General features: G+C 38.5%; 1 protein-coding gene across 4 annotated transcripts in view; it reads right to left on the bottom strand.

The window, feature by feature from the left end:
• Positions 1–17,078: 17,078 nt before the first annotated feature.
• IL17REL (interleukin 17 receptor E like) overlaps positions 17,079–22,366 on the bottom strand; it is a 54,375-nt gene continuing 49,087 nt past the window's right edge. For 3 of the 4 annotated variants that reach the window (XM_039337334.1, XM_039337354.1, XM_039337362.1), the window contains 3 exons: positions 21,348–21,402; positions 20,974–21,026; positions 17,079–18,961 (listed from right to left, as the gene is read on the bottom strand). In XM_039337334.1, coding sequence (XP_039193268.1) covers positions 21,023–21,026; positions 21,348–21,402 — 59 coding nt within the window. In that variant the 3' untranslated portion in view covers positions 17,079–18,961; positions 20,974–21,022. The remainder of the gene's footprint in view (positions 18,962–20,973; positions 21,027–21,347; positions 21,403–22,366) is intronic. The other variant, XM_039337344.1, reaches the window with a different exon arrangement.

The raw sequence follows: 22,366 nt of genomic DNA, 5'->3' as shown, positions 1-22,366 counted from the left end.
TTGTTATCCTTGTGGATGAAAAATTGCAATATTCTTTGAAGAAGAGGGAAAGGGCTGTGGTATCCTGGCAATTAAAATCCACACATTAACGTTGCTCGGGTTGAGAAACACTGTCTTAAAATGTTGCTATTGTTATACCTTCTTGACTTAAACAGCAACATGAAATACAGATGTTGGCTGAATTTATTTTTTGGATATTGAAATGATTAATCAGAAAAATACAACTTCCAAGAGATCAGCGAAACGGCAGTGAGACCTTATCTCTGTTTGAAAGAAAGAAGGTCCGTTGTTGAAGAAATTCTTTTTGCTTAGACAACATCCCTCACAATGCTGATCAGGATGTTGGCTTCTTTTCCAAAACAGCAGGACTGGAAGCTGTCAATCAGATGATTAATATGTGTTTAAGGGTAATTCAATAAAATAGCAACAATTCAGAAAAATAGTGCATGTCTATGGAGATTCTCAGTCATCCAGGTCATGGTTATCCCAAAGGTGCTTTTCCAAAAGACAACTGGACTTTCTTGGTTTTTTCCTTGAAAACATTTCATTTTTCATCCAAGTAGCTTCTTCAGTTCTAAGTGATTGATGGTGAATGGAAGGGTTTATATTCTTTGCAGTCATCTGATTGTTAGCTCTCTGAGAGTTGTTGAGGCCATTGCGGGTTTATCTGCATCCTCAGAGTTACCTGAATCAGAGGGTGAATGTGTGTCTTGGGGTTGCTGAAAGGGCTGTGGTGTGGAGAGGGGGAGGGATACGACACCACTGATCTCCTGTCTACATCACAGTCCTTTCACCAGTCCCAAGAAGGTTCTACACCCGTTTGCACTCTGATTCGGGTGACTCTGAGGATGCAGATAAATCCCCAAGTGGCCTCAACGACTTGCAGAGAGCTAACGACCAGATAACTGCAAAGCATATAAACCCTTCCATTCCCCACCATTGTCAGAACTGAAGAAGCTTCTTAGTTAAGAAGCAAAACATTTCCAGTGCAAAAACCAAAAAAAGCAACTTTGGAACAAGAATAGTGCATGTAAACACTTAAGAGTTCAAATAAGGCTATTTGCTAGCGAACAAGAAAGTACATGGAGACCTGTGATTTTCTAACTTATTCCCTATCACAGCTGAAATATTCCTGACTTAAGGAATAAGCTGCATTTCCCAGGATGAAGAAATTCCCCGCCTACACAAGGCAAACAAGTGCTAGCAAGAAGCACCCTGGGCCATGCGTTAGGCAGAAAGTACATGAGTCTTTTTTAGCAATGCACATTCATTTAAAAGCAAAATAAAAATTCCTGCTTCTTATCTGTGCTAGTTATTTAGCCTTCATCATCACTGTTCCTCAATGATGAAGTACGAGACATGACTTATTGCAGCTTTTTGGAGATCTGAGTCAACAGCATGAAAGACATAGACTTTCTGGCAGGAATAGCCAACACTAGACATAAGATACAGAAGGATCTTGACAGACTTGAACATTGGGTGCTATCTAACAAAATGAAATTCAGTGGTGAAAAAAGTAAGGTTCTACATTTAGACAAGAAAAACCAAATGCACAAGTATAGTATAAGTCAGGCATGTCAAACTCGTGACGTCACGTGATGTTGCGCGATGTATCGGAGCTTTTTCACCATTGCCGGCAATGGGATGGGCACAGCTCCAGTATGATGAAACTGGCTCACAAGCCGGCAGTTTGACACCCCTGATATAAGTGGTAACTTGCTCAATAGTAGTAACTGTGTGAGGGATCTCGGAGTCCTAGTGGACAATCACTTAAATATGAGCCAGCAGTGTGCTGCAGCTGCCAAAAAAGCCAACATAGTGCTGGTCTACATTAACAGAGGGATAGAATCAAGATCACCTGAAGTGTTAATACCACTCTTCAATGCCTTGGTAAGGCCACACTTGGAATACTGCATCCAGTTTTGGTCACCATGATGTAAAAAAGATGTTGGGATTCTAGAAAGAGTACAGAGAAGAGCAACAAAGATGATCAGGGGACTGGAGACTAAAACATATAAGGAACGGTTGCTGGAATTGGGTATGTCTAGTCCAGTGGTTCTCAACCTGTGGGTCGGGACCCCATTTGGGGTCGAACGACCATTTCACGGGGGTCGCCAAACAATGCAGTCTGCCATTTTTTCCCCTTTTCCTTAGCTGTGCTACTCCCTTTTATTCTATTGGCTTTTGAAAGGATTTGCTTAACGACTGTGTGAACTTTGTGACCATGGGATTTGCTTAACAACCACTGTAAAATGATCATAAAATTATATCCAGTCACATTATGACTTACTTAATGACTGTATCACTTAATGATCAAAATTCTAGTCCCAATTGTGGTCATAAGTCAAGGACTACCTGTACAGTAGTGTCATTTGTACTTAAAGTAGTATGTAATAGAGGAGAGCTGCATCTAAATACATCAGGAAAAGCCATTTCTATACAAAATCACATACTGTAGGATACAAATAAGTCTTTCCTCTCCTGATGCCTCTATATGTGTCAAATCCTGGATTACCCAGCCAGATGAGTATTGCCTGTGTAACTTAAAAACTCTGGGAATTGTAGTCACAACAGGGCAAGCTGATTTAAACAGGAAGTGTTTGAGTGAAGGACTTGGGACTGTTTAATGTGAATCAACATCACTACTATCAAACTGGGTTATGCACTGATGGAATACATTCTAGAACAATAAGAATAGCTGGACAGGCTTATATTGAGTATCTTATTGGATTTCCCCCGCACAAAAAAATCAGAATTTCTAGATGTTCCATAGGAGAAAGGATGTCTGAAGAACATGTGTTATGGTACACCAAGCAGCATCTCAGCTTATGCTGTAGCAAAGCCAAGAAATAATGTATCATCTTTTCTTATTTTCTTAATGCTAAATATTTAGAATTAGTAGCATTCAGTGCCTCAAATGTTGCAGAAGCTTAAATCTTATCCAACCTGTGCATACACAGAAAATGAAAAGAATTATAATATCACTCTCAGCTGCCACCTTGTTTGTGCTTCACTGCTAGGTGGTGACAGACTGTCACGAATTGTGGGAAGGGGTAATGCTTTGGGACGCAAAAGTAAGTGCTGTATCTCCTCCAGACTGTGCCTCAAGGTCACCCAGTTGGAAGAAGGAAGGGGCCACATACCAAACTACGCTTGGATGGGTCAATAGGAAAACATCTTGCCGGAATCTGATTGGTTGCACTGGGTTGGGCAGTGAGAGACATCTGAAGGAGGGAAAGTAGAATTTAGGGATTTTGGCATGCAATTTTCAGTTCTGACTTTGCTGTGCTGCAATACACTTGATCTCTAATAAAACCATACCTTTCTCAACAAATGGAGCCAAGGATCGTTTTTATCTAGAGATTCAAGGTGTGGGAAGTCTGACACTCACTTCCGCTCCCTGTAATGACACTATCAACTCATCCATGATATTCCCTGAGAGTGTTAAAAAAATGAAAATAAATCTTCCTTTCCATGAGCCTCAGGTCCCCTGAATATATTCATTTAGAGCAGTGGTTCTCAACCTGTGGGTCAGGACCCCATTTGGGGTCAAACGACCATTTCACGGGGGTTGCCAAACAATGCAGTCCACCATTTTTTTTCCCTTTTCCTTAGCTGTGCTACTCCCTTTTATTCTATTGGCTTTTGAAAGCCAATAAAATAGACTCTCTTGAATAGAGTCTAATTCTATTGGCTTTCAAAAGCCAATAGGAATTGTCCAGGCTGTCTCTGCCCTGCTGAGCCTGCCAAAAGTCCCATTCTGAAAACAGTGCTGCACCAGTTGAGTAGTCCTCGACTTACGACCGGTTGAGTAGTCCTCAACTTACGACCAATTGGGGGTCACGGCATTAAAAAGGTTGAGAAACACTGATTTAGAGGCCTTTTTCAGTGATAAAGTAATGGCATAGAATGCTACTTATCAGACAGACAGTCCAAAATCTGTGGAGTTCTTGGTACAGACATTTTATTACCCAACTAGATAACATCAAGCAAACAATCAAGCTCAGAGAGCACCAAGAACTTCACAATTCAATCCTGAGCTACAGATATTCTCTTCTTTTGGAGTCTGGAATCCCTTGCTACTGGGATACAGCCTATCACAAAGTTTTTTCCACAATTATATATAGACCAGTTGCTTTTGAATAAGTCTTAATTTATTCTAAGAGATCAACTAAGTAAACATTGGCCTATGCTGAACACGTTCAGCAATTGCCTTAGTGACCATTCATAGTTAAGATGGTGATGAAAAAAAAAATGTATAAAAACTGTCACAGTGGCATGCCCTCCCTCCCTCCCTCCCTCCCTCTCCCTCTCTCTCTCTCTCTCTCTCTCTCTCTCTCTCTCTCTCTCTCTCTCTCTCTCTCGGTGTTATGAAGTTTCTTTGCTCTTTTATTTTATTTCTATTTTATCCTTTGGAAATTTATATTTTATAATGTTTTCATGTATTTAATTCTAGTTTTAATTCTATGTCTATACCTAATGGTAAAATTAATTCTAATTTTAATACTAAGTCTTTTAGGCTTTTCATAATTCTTATAGAGTCTTAGCTGCCTTCAGCAATTGTTTCTGATTTTTCTTTTTTTAATCTTGCTGGCAGAATAAATAAATAAATAAGTTAAACATTGAAAGGCTTAAGGAGAAGTCTATGATTTTCTTTGTTTTCACTGGATAATAAGTACAGCTTGGGGATTAAATTTCTTGGCTTTTTTTGGAGAGTGAGCCCAGTTCCTTGGACTATATCACTGAATGCTACTTGATTAGATAACGCTTGAAGCAATTATTGCTACTTGATGAAAAGAGGGGTGTGATGCTAAAGACTCACCTATACTTAGGTTTCTTACCCTAAATATGCAAATGATGGTGCAGTCTGTTATCAGATCGGGAAATCCCTTGGAAATTGCCTTTTGCATGGAATTTTTATGAGCCCTAACACATCAACTTTTATCAGTTCTAACACACAACAGTCTTACCCCACCTTTGCTGTTGAACACACACCCAGAGCTTACGCATTGCCAGCAGCAAATTAGTATTAATGTATTAGACAGTCCTCCCAAACCCATTTACTTGCCACCAATTTAAAATCATCCTTTTTTCCTTCTCCTGCTTAAGACACCAGGCTAAAAATCAGGAGACCGAGTTCTAGCCATGAAAGCCGGCTGGGTGACTTTAGGTCAGTCATTTTCTCAGAGTCCACAATGTCAGGTTTAGGCAATAAATTGATTGGTCATTTCCAGTCACAGTCAATAGATTGACTCTCAGTTGATCCAAAAAGAAAACAAATAGTAGACCCTGCACTTGCAGGAAGAAAAGAAAAAAAGAAATAAAAATTTTACAGACAATATTCAGAAGTAGGTGGATATTCATACCAAAGCTGCTCAAGCTATCAAACCTTCCTCCTTGCATTCACTCATGTGATTTAAACTGGGGGGGAGGGGAGATGGTTTGCTAGCTATGGAATGTCCTGATTGGTTGATTGATTGACTGATTGATGTAATTTTTTTTTATTTCAAACATTTATATAGCCACCCATCTTATAACAAACTCTGGGCAGCTCCCAATCTAAAACTAAAATAACATAAAAACCATATTAAACTAATAAAACCAAAGGCATAAAAACAAAAACTTGGCACCAAGTCAATTTTCTGATGTGCAATCCACTTTCCATATTTCACAAAGTTTGCCAGAAATGCATGAGTATGTTCTTCTTCTTCATTTTGGGGGTGGCTTTGCTTCCTTTCCTATAAAGGAAAAAGAAAGGGACTATGGGTGATTCACAGAGGGCTCAGATAAATTCAGTAACTGACACACTAATTGTCTGGGTTTGAGGATTCCAGTATTGGGTAACTCAGGCAGGAAAAAAAAGGACTGACAACAAGCATAATACTATTCTTAGTATGTATGAGACATCCACATGGTGATGAAGACACATTGGGGAGGACACATTAGACTTAAGGTCCTTTCAAGATGGCTTGTGATAGTTCAATGATTCTTAATCTTGGCAGCTTGAAGATAAGTGGATTTCAATTCCTACAATTCCCCAGCTAGCATGTTGTTGGGGAATTCTGGGAGTTGAAATACACACATCTTCAAGTTGTCAGGAAATACTGAGATAAATAGTAGTATGGTAGAGCTTTATGTTTGCCTTCTGCAATATATAATCCCAACTTACCTGCAGAGAAATATGCAAATAAAATTAAGATGTCTTCTATGCTTTTCCTCCTCTGATATGCAAAATTGGCATGTTGACTTAGTTCAGTAGATGTTTATTATAGATGCTATATTGTAGAATGCTGCAGAAACATGGTTAGCCAAAAACCCTACATGAGATCAGAAAAATCTTGAAAATATTATTAAGAATACTATAAATGGGCTAAATCTCATAAGGTTATCAAGTGTTGTGCAATTTTATATTTATTGGATATCTAGCTATCATTTAAGTGTGATACTTTTTTGTATCTCCACAATCCATAGACTCTCAGCAGTATATTACCAAGTAAAAAAGTGATACAAAGGCATCACTAAGCAATCAACTCAGTTCCATCTATGCCCACATAACCTCATGTAGAAGAAAGTCTCAGAATGTTCTTACTGAATGGACAGATTCAATTGTTGCAAGGAAGTGCCTGGTATAATTAACCAAGTACTGTGCCATATATGCACTCTCTCATGTCATCTTATGAGATTTCAGGTGCAACATATAAGAGCTTGGTGATTTAACAATGCTACGAGATTATGCAATAGTTCCTAAATTCCCAAAATATGCCCTTCTCCTCTATCCTAAATCCCAGGCACTACGAAAAATCTAGTAAGAAACACTTTATCATATGCTGCTCAGTTTTCACAAGATTCAGGAGACAGAATACTGCCTATTCACTGATGTTGCTAAATACTCCTCTACTTTTAGAGCTTGCCACAGCCCAGATGCCATCATAATATGAATTTCACCATCACAGAAGGCAAGGCCTGGCCAATTGCTATACGGTTGAATTTAAGGAGTACATTGTTGCACTAATAGGACTAAGCAGTGCTTTTTTTCTTAAAAAAAAAAAAGGTGCTGGAATTCACACACGTCATACAACCCGCCTTGCCTACCCTACAGGGTTCCATCCAAAAAAGGTGCCGGAACTCCGTTCTGGGCATTCTATGAGAAAAAAAGCCCTGGGACTAAGTATGCTTGAACCTGATTTTGACTAACGTGCATCTGAAAATGACCTAAGATTAAATAATTAAAAGCATTACACATTCCAATAGAGACTAATTGTTTGCTTAGGTAGCCTGTGCATCATCTTAAAATCCCTGGCCAGGAATTAGATTTGTAATGATGGACTAATATCTAGAATGAGTAAATGAGTAAATAAACAAATAAATAACAAGATGCCCTTGAAATTAAATTGCATGGCTTATTGCATATTGATTGCATACATGATTTTCTTGGAAGACATCTCTACATTGGGTTCAAGCAGTTGTTGGCTCAGAGGTATCTTGCCTTGTTTCAGCGGTGATTTTCTATCATATACCTTCACACACTGGGCTTTCTTCAATCATGCTTTTGATTGAATTCAGTAACATACAAGATACTGTCCTATTTTTTAAATTCAGTATTATTTCTTCAGTGGGGATAAAGTAAATAAGCGAAGATGCTCCCTGAAGATTATTTATGAAGTACATGAAACCATGAAAGGAACAGCATTACAAACAGCTACAAAGAAAACCACTGACCATGATTTGCCCATCAGGGGGAAAAAAGCACTTCCCTTCATGTCCCACCAGAATTCTAAAAATAGTTCCTTTTCTGCAATAAAGAAATGACTTTTTTTCCCCAAAATACCCACAGCTTTTGTTTGATGTTTTGAAATGATTATCACGAGGACAGGTTTAAGCCAGAGAAAGATTGTAGCAGAGCAGCATGACCTGCTTTTTAAAAATATATAATTTTATTGAACGTTTTAAAAACAAGAGTAAGAATTAATAAACACTAAAATGGGCTAAGAAGGAAAAACAGAAAAAGAAATAAATTCAAAACTCCCCAGGCTTGCTGCTAGGCTAGGGTACATCATTCTGAACTTGGAGGCTCCATTTTTTTTCAGCCAGCATGAGGCAATTTTCTTTTTTTCCTTTCTTATATAGCAGTTCTCACAGCAAATATATCCTAACCAAAGACAGGGACCTGAAATTGCCAGACTAGTTAGGGTTTCCTGCATGTTTGCTGCAAGTAAAGTTAGCGTACTGAGTGGAAAACATGTTTTGTCTACATGAGACACAAACCTATCTTTATTTTTATTTCATAGACTTTAGAGCAAAATGCTGGAGCAAAAATGCTAAAAATATTATAGATAATTATTTGATTTCTGACTTCTTTTTTTGGCACTCCAGTCAATTTACTGCATTTATTAACATAAACCTTGGTAAAAGTCATACCCTAAGTATTTTTAGTTGTCTTGCTATTTATCAGTATTCAAAGCTCACTTCCATTTTCCATAGTAATTTGAATAACTTGGTAGGCAGATACACAGCTCTCTGGAAGTCTGATAACAAAATTAGTCTAGCGCAGATATGTCAAACACAAGGCCCGGGGGCCAAATGCAGCCCATGAAGTGGTTTCATGTGGCCCGCGAAGCCATCCTGGAAACAGTGAGGGAACGGCCCCCGCTGCCTTGGCCCTGGCCCAGGCCAGCTGGGAGCCAATGTACAATTTTGTGGTGGCCATCTATGCTGAAACGCATTCAGTCTTAGCTCCAAAAAGGTCATCTAGAAACAGCAAGGAACCAGCCCCTGCCGCATTGGCCCCGCCCCTGGGTGCATGCTGGGGAGGTGTCACCCTTTGTGAGGAATGAAGAAATGCACCATGTCTTGGCGCTTGCTCCAGTCCCAACCCCTTCTGCCAGAGACCTTCAGATCTGTCCCACTCCTGCCCAGGCCCCCACAGGCACCCTTAACGCGAACGATGTAGAGCTGGCCATGCCCACCCAATAGGCCACACCCAGTCAATTCATATCCACCCAGTAGGCTGCACCCTCCCTGGCCACACCCACCCAGCCCCCCTGAGGGCAACCACAATGCTGATGCGCCCTCAATGAAATTGAGTTTGACACCCCTGGTCTAGCGACTTGCTTCCAATAATTATCACACCTTTGAGCTCTACATAAGGAGTGTATCCTAAGTCTCCCTAGATTTCCTATAAAAGGATATTCAATTGCAGAATTACAATTAAGAAACAATTGCATAAAAGAACCTTGATATAAGTAACCTAGCACTTGGCAGACCAATGTTTTAACTCACTGTAGCCTTCAGCTAGGCTAAGCTGAAGAGCTTCATTTTCTAGGTCAGGGGTCCCCAATCCCCATCCATGGACTGGCACCAGTCCGCAGAGTGCCAGAAACCAGTCGGAGGAAAGTCCCATCCGTGGGATGCAGGCAGCATGGGAAACCATGCCCCTTCTCTCCACGGAACCGGTCCCTGGTGCCCAAAAGATTGGGGAATGCTGTTCTAGTTGATGGAATGAAGACCATTTTCCACCAGTCCCTGCACAATTTTTTGTATATACAAATACAAATGCTCTATGCCAATGGTAGAATTTTTATGGAAATAAATAATAAAAAGATGAACTCTTGTCATCTTACAAATGTATAAATGTATATGTATATCAGTCCTCTATGTGTGAATGTTAATGACTTATGATGATCTGATGCAGTAAATTGCTTTTCTGATTGCCTTATTTCAGATTCTTCATTAGCAATGAAGGAGAATGAAATATTACTTAGGTCCGCTGGGAATTACCCAGGAACATCACACAAACAAGGAGAGGTCATTTTATCTGATATGTTCCACACATATTTAGAGTTCAATGTCCAAAATTCCCAAGCAATATATTTGGGTGTGCTGGTTGGAAATTCTGGATAGTACAGTCTCAACATACCTGGAGGGCACTGAGTTAAACATGATTGATTTAAGAACGATAGCTATTGGCATATTTCATCAACACTTCAGTAGTACTCAATTAGATATATGATGCAAACCTACTGTGAAGATGAAGTTCCTTGACTGCTAGTGTGCCAATTGTTCATGCACAATGTTTTTCCTAAGAATTAAATTTGAAGGAAGGGAACACAGATGAATTTTTAAAGGCAGAGATTGTTAAATTTGTTGACTTGGGTTAAATAACAAAATAGCATTAAATGAATGCTAACATTTCACCATTATGAAATTTTCATTCTTTTAACACAGTTTAAGTAAAGGCTAATGTGATGATACATTCTTTGTTTGCTGTTACACTATTCCTTCTTAAAGAGTATTAAATATTTTTCATATATCTGGTTTTCAGGTATATATTTATTTTTCAGATCGTATATTTATTTTTTGCTCACATGATCAAAGAGAAGTCAGTATCTTTCAGAATATTTCATTCTCTTTGAATAACAAAACACAAAACTGAAGTTAACGTTGTTTCTAAATGACTAGAATTAAACAGTTTTCCCATTTTGTTGATTTCAGGAAACACAGTAAGACTGGGGTTTTTTTTAAGATAAAAGATGGTAAGACCAACATGACCTAACATGTTGGTTACAGAATGGTAGCAGAAAGGTATGATAATACAGGGTGTATTTTTTATGATTGTGCAGTGGAATATATTGATGATGCCTAATCTAGTTGTACATTACCTCCCCAAGGTTGAAACAAGAATGCTGACAAAAGCTTAATTTTGTGTCTATAAGCCTATAATAATATGGATTGGTCAAAACAGGCTTAGTTTAAATCCTGCAAGATGGATTTACAAGGGGAGCGGTTCTGATGTTAGCTCTTGACAAAGTATTTGGTTCCTGATATTTGGGCTGATGAACTAGTTAGTTTAGGCTGGATTGTTGCCAGTATATAGTTATTTACTATAATCTATTTTGTGGTTAAGTGTTTAAATTTGAATTTAAAAAATGCTATGTCCCCTGACCTTTGGCTCTCAGAAACATACTAGATCATGCAATTAATAGAAAGGTAGCACAGTGATCCATTCCAAACCTAACAGAGATTTGCATAAATCAAGGAAACAATTATTCAGTGATACACTAATCTAAGTGTTGCATATCTCTCATATGTAAATAACACAGAATAAATACCATGTGACAGTTGATGAGATATTCTAGCTCTTAATTTTTGTAAAATGCCATCCTGTATAAGTTCATAAAATGCCATCCACTGTATTCTTAGTCGCATACACACAAACACACCTGGCAAAAATAATTTTAGCAAGAGCTGTGCATAAAGCAAAAAAACCAAAAGAAGCATTGGTTTCCAAAAGTAAACAATATATGTTAGAAAATTATTTCCAGCTTCCTTTTGCTAAGAACAAAAGAATAAACACATGGTCTAATAGGAAGGGCTTGAGACAGATGTGTGCTGATGGTTTTTTTATTATTATTATTATTCTGAAGATCTGAGAGTTAAGCCAGCTAAGGAATATCTGGGCAACTGGAATTTTTGAGACTTATAGTTAGGATCTCTAGAGGGTAGCAGATTGGAAGAGGTTGAATCTAAACATGTTGGTTAGAAATTGAATGATTGTTTGGCTTTGTGCTTGAGGGATTATTTTGGGTGTATAAAGCTATATAAAGTCTCATATGCACATATGAATGCAAGTCATTAAAAAGGTACCAAATTATGCTGAGGGGCCCCAGATGGGAAACAAGTGGGTGGCCCACCCTTACCTTGAGATTTTCCAGATTTGAGGATGGGATGATTACTGACAACAATTCAGTCCTAGCCTGAGTCTAGTTAAACTATTAACAGAAGCAAATAAAGTTCACTGGTCACCTGGTTCTAGGTTACCTCATATGGGGAGCTGCATTGTTTGTCTACAGTACTGAAATCCATATTTATAGCTATGCAAATTGGTTGTCCTGCTGGTTTCTGTGTCTCCTCTTTTTTTAAAGTATGTGAAGTAACCCCCTGTCCTGTGCCTGATTGTCTAACTTGTACTTTTGTATTTTCTTCTTCCTTTCCCGCTTCCCAGGATTTCCTCTCTTGCAGAGGGAAGAGACTGCTTGGACAGGCTATTTTTTCCTAAATTGCTTTGACAGGTAGGTTGCACTTCCCTGAAAGGTGCTAGCAGCAAGTTAGTTCAGGTCTGCAACCTTGATTAGCACCTTTGCTGCCTTGTGCTGCCCTGTGCTACTATCTGAAATTGCCATGGTCTTAGTCAATTTAAACCCCAAGTCTTCTTTTTGTATTCTAAGTAGGGAGGAACACTGCCATTCCTTTCAAAGTGTATTCCCCACTATGTGCTTGTTTATTCTCTTGCAATCTCTTCCTCTCCAATGAACATAAACACAAACAGTGATTTCCCCCTTGCTAAGTGTCCCTGAACCAATTAAGGGAGTGGAGAATAAGACTACAAGATATGCCCTTTTCCTAGTTATTCCTAGTAGACATCCATCCCAAACATCTTAGTAGACAATCTAAGCATCCTAGTAGAAAACCTAGGAGTCCTAGAAGACAACCTTCTAAACATGAGCCAACAGTGTGCGGCAGCAGCCAAGAAAGCCAATGCAATCCTAGGTTGCATTAACAGAGGGATAGAATCAAGATCATGTGAAATACTAGTACCATTCTATAAAGCAGGGCTTTTCAACCAGTGGTATGGGTACCACCTGTGGTACATTGGCACCTGCCTGGTGGTACACGACCATCCTAGAAAAGTGGTAGCACGGGAAGGGAATGAGCTGAACTGGTGGCAGCACCACACAAGCCTGAGCGAGACATGGCTGGAGCTGCAGGACTGTCAGGGCTCAGCGGAAGCACCAGGATCAGCACTTCTTCGGGGCTGTCAGGGCTCAGCGGAAGCACCAGGATCAGTGCCAGGCTCCAACTGGAGCTTGGCACTGATCCTGGTGCTTCTGCTGAGCCCTGAAGAAGCGCCGGTCAGCTGGAAAGCAGCACTGATCCTGGCCCTTCTGCTGAGCCCAGAAGCGCCAATCAGCTGGAATGTTGCAGTGTCTCCAGGGTCTTGTGATTTACATTCAGATGCTTGGCAACTGATTCATATTTATGATGGTCACAGTGTCCTAGGGTCACGTGAAGTGACCAAAACCTGCTGCAACCACCCAGCAGACGGGGGAATAAAATCCAAACACCCCCCATCCTATCCCCGCTGCCAATCCCCAACAGAAATGCTCACAACAATGAAAACCTCGGACAGGAGGAAGAGTGTGGCCGGGCAGGCAGGCAGATGTCTTGCTCAGCTGTGGCTTGGGGGGCCCTTTTTTCAGTGCCATTGTAACTTCGAACAGTTACTAAGCGAACTGTTGTAAGTCGAGGACTACCTGTACTTCATCACTTTTTTTTTTTTTTTTTTTGGTCATCACGTTTTTGACACCTTGCTAGGTGACTGGTGGTACTCGGATATTGCCATATCCTAAAAGTGATACAATGGGTGAAAAGGTTGAAAAGCCCTGCTATAAAGCCTTGGTAAGACCACATTAGAATACTGCATCCAGTTTTGGTCATCATACTACAAAAAAGATGTTGAGATTTTGGAATGAGTTCAGAGAAGAGCAGAGAATAGCAACAAAAACAATTAGGGGTCAAGAAGCTAAAATGAAGAACAATTGCAGAAACTGGGTATATCTCGTCTAGTGAAAAGAAGGACTGGGGTGACATTACAGCAATCTTCCAACACTTGAAAGGCTGCCACAAGGAAGAGGGGACCAACTTATTTACCAAAGCACCTGTAGGCAGGACAAGAAACAATGGATAGAAACTAAGCAAAGAAAGATGAAAACTAGAACCAAGGAGAAAATTCCTAGCAGTGAGAACAGTTAACTAATGGAACGACCCGTCTCCAGAAGTAGTGGGTGTCCCATCACAGTAGGCTTTTAAGAAGAGACTGGATAGCCATTTATCAGAAATAGTATAGGTCTCCTGCGAGAACAGGGAGTTGGTCTAGATGATATCCAAGGTACTTTCCAATGTTACTGTTAGCTTCCTTGTGTGTTGAGTTCCAGAACATGAATCTTCCCAATCATCTGGCTGATTGTCCTTTTGACACTGAAAGTGCTTAGTAAATCTTTTTCAAGCTTTATTGAACTTCTGATATCTCTCTTGATGTTCTCCTTCTTTGGTATCTGTCCTGCAAATTCTAAATTAAGTGTTGACACATAGTTTAATGGAAACACCTCCAATTTAGAGAGTTTTCTCAAGTTTTCCCATCCCTTTCTTTTAATTGTCATTATTAATTCCTGTGCTTTTTATTCTATACCATCTCCAGAAAAAATATAATAAAATGTGAAGATGTTTTTTCTCCTGAATCGTTTCATTCTTTGGTTGGAGACATCAACTCAAAAGGGGATAACATCTTAGCAAATGAACAGCAATAGTATTAATATTATAAGGAATCAGCTTCAGACTATCCAGTGATGGAGAACCTTTTAGAGATTGAGTGCCCAAACTTCAACCCAAAACCCACTTATGTATCGTTGGGTGCCGGATGGGCATGGCCCATTGGGTGGGTGTGGCCAATTGGGTAGGTGTGGTCCATTGGGTGGCCGTGGCCCATTGGGTGGCCGTGGCTGGGATAATGGCAGACTGGGTGGGACTAAAATGTTCAATCAATTCCAACTTTGCAAGATCTTTTTTTTTCCAACGAGAGGTTGAAATTGATTGAATCTTTTTTTTTTTTTTTTGAACACGGCACTGGAGGCCTAAAGCAAAAAGGTTTTATACAATCCAGCTGAAGGTCTAGGACTGGGGCGATGGCACGCGTGCCCACAGAGAGGGCTCTGCGTGCCACCTCTGGCACACATGCCATAGATTTGCCACCACGGGGCTATACTATAAATATGTCTGACAATGACGCTTCCAAAAACAGCTTATTTCCTCCTCTGTCTCTCAATTCCACAAGCCACGACCAAATCTTAAAAATAAAAACCTAGAGGATTTCAGCATGACTACATTGTTCAACTAAATAGAGGATTTCATTTCTACAGCTGAAGGTTGGCAGAGTAGGTGACCCTTTATACTGCATGTATGATTCTGGTCTTTGGTAGATGAGAACAAAAGTGTTTCAGTTAAATTGCATTGATTCTGTTTCATGTGATCCATTTTTTGCTATCTTGGATTTTCCTAGTGAGATGTGACAGTTGAGTTCTGGGAAGAAATCTGGAGGAAGTTATTATTGTTATGCTTTCAACAGTGGATATGTTTCCAAAACCCATGCTGGAAAATTCACGTCTGCTTCCTAGCTGTATGAAACAGTATCATAGTACAGACATGAAATCACATTTCTTAGCAACAGACTTTTGCAAAGATCCAAATTGTGAAACAGTATTTCATGCATATTGAGAGAGAGATCATGTGTTTAAATGATTCTGAAATTAGTTTTCCATGTCACAAGATTTCTTGGGTGCATGAACATAGCAGTCACTTCCTCTAGGACAGTGTTTCCCAGACTTGACAATTTTAAGGCATGTGGACTTCAACTTCCAGAATTCCACAGCCAGCAACACTGGCTGTGGAATTCTGGGAGTTGAAGTCCACATGCCTTAAAAATGTCAAGTTTGGGAAACACTGCTCTAGGAAAAGAGAAGCCTGTTTCTTTAATGTTGAACAGTGCTAAAAGAAAGGTAGCCAGAGCATTTCAAATGAAGACGGACTATTGCACTTTCTTTGATTCCATCAGAAAATTGAAAAGCGATTATAGTCATTTAGTTTTGTTATAAATTGTCAAAAAAAACCCAAATCTTGTTTTTCAGCTTTTTAACAAACATCCTTTCTATGTTTGATGTAATATATGACAGAATAAAGGCTCATGTTATGAAGCTTTATGCTAATGCAGTGGTTCTCAACCTTTTTAATGCCGCGACCCCCAACCGGTCGTAAGTCGAGGACTACTCAACTGGTGCAGCACCGTTTGCAGAATGGGACTTTTGGCAGGCTCAGCAGGGCAGAGACAGCCTGGACAATTCCTATTGGCTTTTGAAAGCCAATAGAATTAGACTCTATTCAAGAGAGTCTATTCTACTGGCTTTCAAAAGCCAATAGAATAAAAGGGAGTAGCACAGCTAAGGAAAAGGGGGAGAAAATGGCGGACTGCGTTGTTTGGCGACCCCTGTGAAATGGTCGTTTGACCCCAAATGGGGTCCCGACCCACAGGTTGAGAACCACTGTGCTAATGAATAATTATGTCATTTCCCCCTTCAGTTCCAGGAAATGGTTATTTCCCCTCACCAAAATCTTAGGCTTATTCATACAATTTTTGAATAAAAGCCATACAAATTAGGTCATTTAGTAACCTAACTAGAGTGAAATGTGAAGCACTATATGTACTAAGAAAATATTCAATATATGGTTCATATGTCCCTAATTTTTTTCTGAATGTGGCAAAGGAGCAACCAAGTCTGAAACTATTATGAGGAAGTAAGCAAATCCTTAAGACTCTCAATCTATATTGATGCACATTTATCATAATTCATTTCTTTTGATATTGTTTTTTCAAGTATATGAGTTTAGCCATCAACCTTAGCTTTCACTGGGAGGTATTATGGGTTGCAACTTTTCTCTTATAGCACTGCTCTTTCACAGCAATCACAGCACGAAAGGCTACCCCAGACTGAACTTATTTATGGAACTCATGCAACATAACAGTAAACCAGCACAAGTAGTCTTTGTGGACATGACTTTGGAGGAAGGTGGAAGAGCCACAGACTAGAAAATGGTCAGAAAAGCAGCAGCTGAATTCACAGAAAGAATGTGGGTGTGGCAAATGTCTCAGAAGGGACTTTCCCTAGTTTCAATATGGGTTGGGTTTTCACATTTCTATGAAATGTGCCTTTTGAAAACCTAAGAGAAAATGATTGATAGATGGAAAACATTTCTCTACTGCCAGGCTTTTTACAGTCTTCACTATTTCTCCCTTTTGGGAAGATGTGGGGACGGTAGAAGCCATTGCCTGTGTAAATCAAGTAAACCCACATCGTTTAAACAGCATAATTTTCATGTCTGTTACCTTTAATCCTTTTTTATGAGAAATTAAGAATGTAGGGCAAGAATTTAGATGACAATAGGAGAAGTAAATAACAAACTTTTGACATTTGTAGAGTTCAAAGTATTTTATTATTTTTCTTTGCAAGTATAAATATTGACAGGAGTATATAAAACATTGGCATGAAAGAACACATCTTCTTACTGTCTCTTTTGCTGCAAAACACTAATACAGCTATCCATTTGGGAACATAAAATAAAGTTTCCCCACGTCCTTTGGATTTCTGTTAAATATTAAATACTTTACAAAGTTATTTAAACATAGTCCAAATATCTCCCTGTGGCCAATACCAGTAATACAGTTTTCTTAGAAAGATAAACATTTTTTGCATATTACTGCAATAATTTAAAATCCTAAAAGTCAAATCTTAATCCAAGATTTAATTTGAATGTAAAGAAAAATCACACATGAATACTACACATAGCCCATACATAAGCTTAGATTAGCAAGGGTAGCACAGCTGGAGATGGTACTGTATAACCAGACTCCACCTTATTAAGGTACTCAATAAGTTATTGCTTTTTTATTATATTCTTCCACTAGTTCCCTTGCTTTTCCTCACATTTTCTCCCCTAGTTCAGATTTTGCTGTAGACCTAGGTGAAAAGCTTTTAGGAGGACTGCTGGAGGAAAAAGAGTAATAGTAAATGGAGCATTCCTGTGAACCTTGTAAGAGAAGACCCATGTTAGTCTATGGCAGTGTTTCTCAACCTCAGCAACTTTAAAATATGTAAACTTCAACCCTCTCAGAATTCCCCAGCCAGCATGCTGATTGGGGAATTTTGGGAGTTGAAATCCATGCATCCAAGGTTGACAAACACTGATCTATGGTAGCCAAATTTGGGAGTTTGGTAGCACTTTTCATACTAACAAAACATTAAGAGGCATAAACTTCATCAGATGTAATCTAATTAAGTGAGCTGTACTCACAGACATTAATGCTTTTCTAGAATATTTGTTACTCTGAAAAGATGCTACCCTAATGCCATTAAACATTGAAATGGTCTGACAAAGTTAGCTTAGATCATAGGAAACAGATGATGGATAGTTCATAGGAGCAGCCCACTAATCAATAACAGACTCTTTTGGAACCCGTACATAAGAAGTAAATCAGACACATGTCCCACAGAATTTAATAGAACTCAGTTCTATCTAAAGTATGCCCAGAACTTTAATCACTGAAAATATTGTGTCATTGCCAGTTACATAAATCCAATTCTCTAGTAAACCTGATCAGTGTCTAAGTGCTAGGTTTCTATTCATGGCAATACTTTTTAAGAACTTGTTTATTTAAAAAAAAACAATTTCTGGAACTTACATATTTTCCTGACATATTTATTTCTCTTAATAGAAAGTAATATTCCGAATGGAATGATCTTCAAAGAGGAAGGTATATAAAACATGAAAGAATCATAGAGATCAGTATTTTTTTTTTTACATTACAGGGCATATTTTATCATAGATTCATCCTATATACTGTAGTGTTTAAAAATGCCATGAACTACACTGACAGTGCTGTTGTCATGATTTATTTCATGGAATTGATCATCATCAGGATGAGAATAAAACTATCAATTATGTATGAAATGTCCAGGTTCCAATTCCTTCTCTTATGTTGGTAGGAACACATTCCACAAATATATAGGGCACCATCATTGATTCAGGAGAAACTCACATCGTTTACAGAAAGACTTTTTGTTATCAAATTATTTCAGCAAGGGAGACAATAGGGCAGAGAGTAAGGAATTTTCCTCACAAAAATTTATTCCTATGTTACTGAAGTCAAAGAAGACCTCTGACACAGGAGGATTATTTATACATGTAACTCTTTACAGTAGAGAAATCTTTCAATTACTTGTTAAAATGGAGAAAGTGACGACATTCTGCTAAGTTGTCTGCTTTTCTTCATACCTAAAACAAATGGTGCTATTTCATCCTGAGGAAAGAAGAAAATGAGACGCAAGACTCTTGAAATATCTGCAATTTGAAAAGTGCAGTTATACATTTCCACTTCTATCAGTCACTAAGGCTGCCAATCTGTTTTACTAGCTCATATATTCCTAAAAAGAGCTCGTTCTGCAACTATTGGCAGGCAGTAGTAGCTGTAATTTATATCATTAGACAATAGGTAATAATTCTTTGCTTGTAAAGCAGGAAACATATCATTAGATATGTAGACAAAAATAGATATGTAGATATTTTTCATTAGATATATAGACAAAAACAGTTTGAATATATTCTATCACAAAAGGAGTAGAAACTATTGATCCTGAGAGTATTGATAAAAAAGATATTCATTTTCTATGAATTTGTCAAATGGGAAATGCCCTTTATCAAAATATGTCAGATCTATCTCCCCATTCAATACAGATGAAAACAAAACATCCCCCCAAAATAGGAAAGGCCTTAATGCATTCTCTCTACAGTTACTGGATTTCTAGGTCTATAAAAAGTTTCTAAATTGGCAAACAAGATGCATCAAATGAAACCATAGAAAGATTAACTCTCTTAATGGGAAATTGAGAATGATGAATAATAATGTACATAATTGTAGTTAATGCTAAACATATATAACCAGGACTAATTTAATTCCTTATACCTGGCCAAATTGGACCCCTCTGCAACATATTTATGCTGCTTTAAGTCATAAGGTGACCAACTGTCCTCCTTTAGGGAGGACAGTCCTCCTTTTTTAAGTTCTGTCCTCCCTTGAAAAGTGTCCTCCTACATGTCCTTGCATGAGCTGTGCTACTCCTCCTATTGGCTTTTGAAAGCCAATAGGAATTGCTGCTGAGCGCGCCAAAACACCCAGCCAGCAAACTTTGCACATGTAAATTGTCTGCAGCAAAGGCGAATTGGCAGGAACTTTGCACCCCTCCCTGCTACCCAACTACACCATCTCCTAGTTAGTCCCAAAGATAAGGTGACCCACCATCCTCCTTTAGGGAGGACAGTCCTCCTTTTGTAAGTCCTGTCCTCCCTTGAAAAGTGTCCTCCTACATGTCCTCCTTTTCAATATTTGAAGACTAATCTGCAGGGCTTTTTTTTTTTTCCCTCATAGAACGCTCAGAACGGCATTCCGGCACCTTTTTTTGATGTTTTTTTTTCAACTTTTGCATGAGCTGTGCTACTCCCACTATTGGCTTTCGAAAGCCAATAGGAATTGCTGCTGAGCATGCCAAAACACCCAGCTGGCAAACTTTGCACATGCAAGTTGTCTGTACTATTGTTGCAATGAATAAAATGTTTCTTTTATTTACGATATTTTTTCTTCAATTTATTTGTGTCCTCCTTTTCATTGTAAAAAAAGTTGGTCACCTTATTTAAGAGCTCTCCATTTCCTTTTCCATTTCAAACTAATTAAATACAGATGAAAATGTTTCCACACAAAGTAATTTATAGCACCTTACAGCATCAGCCATCACGGTGGTCTTATAAAACCCATTTTTTTTTAGTGAAACAGCACTACAGGGATGGCTGAATGACATGATAAAACATGATGAATCTCTGGTATGGAAATACTCTGAAATAAATGGCACCTGCTAACGCAAAAGGGGGGGGCTTGCAGGTGCACACATGGGTGCACTGGCCAGCCACTCATGCAGCCCAGTGGCCAACAGCCCACAGCCCGGTAATGGGATGTGGCCCACAGGTTGGGGACCTCTGGTTTAAGGCATGAGGCTAGAAACCAGGAGACTGAGTTCTAGTTGACATTTCTAGGTAAAAGGTTCAAGCAATTATCTAAAGTAATAAGTGATGATTTAACAATCAATTTCAGAGAGTGAGAGGATTTACATTTCATTCCAAAACATCAATAAAATTAGCCCAGGCCTTCTGAATTTAAATAATAAATGACAAGCTTTAAATTTATTTAAACTATCAATTATGTCCTAAACCAACTTAAATAGCCTCAACCCAAGTACACAGATCCTTCACATGATATTTTACCAAGGCAGAAGTGTGAGGTATATACTTCATATCTTTCTCGAGAACCGTGTTACCTAAAAGTAAATAGAAACTTTAAATTATTTCAAATAGGGAAAATTGTAATTTTAGTGGAATCAGAAATTCTAACAGAAGAACATTTCTTCCATCATTATTAGAACATTATAAATGTATTTGTAAAAAATGTCACATATTTATAGAATATCCTCTGACATTTTTAGTTGTATTCATATGCCTTTTATTTTACTGATATTAAAAAATTAAAATTCATCCCCAATTTTAAGAATTCATGACACACTGACTGTAAAATAATTATTTGCATTTTAGAGCAAAGATTCTTCAGAATGTCAAAGAACTATACAAAACTGCATGCTTACCTATGTATTATCATGTGTATTACACTTTTTTCTTCATAAGTCTTCCTAGAATTAACTGAGAAAAAAATGCAATCAGTTCATACTGTTCATCACTGTGGCTCTTTATGTCACTATGAGAGTCTTTGCTCTGTGAGTTTTTGGCAATGTATATGGCTCTATTCCAATGAGTTTTATGGCTGTGTGGTGGTAAATAGATAAATTTTTCTCTTAATCTCAATACCCCTAGTGAGTTCATATTGTCCTTGGTTCACATGTCCACCAACCATTCAGCTGTGGAAAGCTTCTCTGAGCATGCATGGTGATGGCATTGGATTAAGCTAGAACTAGGGTCTCCCAACCATTGGGAACTTGGTGGACCATCTGAAACATGTTGACCGGTTTAAATGAGAAATGTTATGAGTGTTAAAATTCTAAAATTACTGTTGGAAAGCATACCATTTCCAAAGCATGGAGGTTACCTGCTACTCCACTCTAACTGATCATTCCACAGGAAGTTCTCTGCTAATACTGCCTGCCATTTTTCTTTTTCTGAGTAGATGGATACACCTCATTTACAGATTTCATCATTTTTATTTTCAAAGAAGCCTTATGTGATCTATTTGAGGCTCACCTAGCAAATTCCATAGAATTCAAAATGCAGTAAAGGACTGCTCATGTGCATTGCAGCATTGGAGTTCCACAATTTTTAATTTAAAAAATCAGTATAAAAAAATCAGGTGGACTGAGAGATTGATAGTAACCAAAGGAGGTCTGTATGTACTCACTGAGTCCCAGACACTATACTGGGGCTCCCAAACACATTTTATTTGGACTGTAGTATTTGTAAAAACATCCTTTATATAAAAAAATTAATAGGATTTCATTATTCCATCTTGACTATACAATTACTTTAATATCAGTATTAAGATCAAATTATATAAACATGATTGTAGACTATTGCTCATACAGTTGTTTCAAAACCAATGCTTTTTAACAAAAGTATGAACATTGCAATTCAGTACAAGTTACATGATCAATCA

This window comes from Crotalus tigris, unplaced genomic scaffold (genome assembly GCF_016545835.1).
Source record: "Crotalus tigris isolate CLP2741 ecotype Arizona unplaced genomic scaffold, ASM1654583v1 scf7180000017549.6302385, whole genome shotgun sequence".
Lineage (NCBI taxonomy): Eukaryota > Metazoa > Chordata > Lepidosauria > Squamata > Viperidae > Crotalus > Crotalus tigris.
Note: the sequence above shows the minus strand (reverse complement) of the source record. Positions and strands in the feature narration are given on the sequence as shown.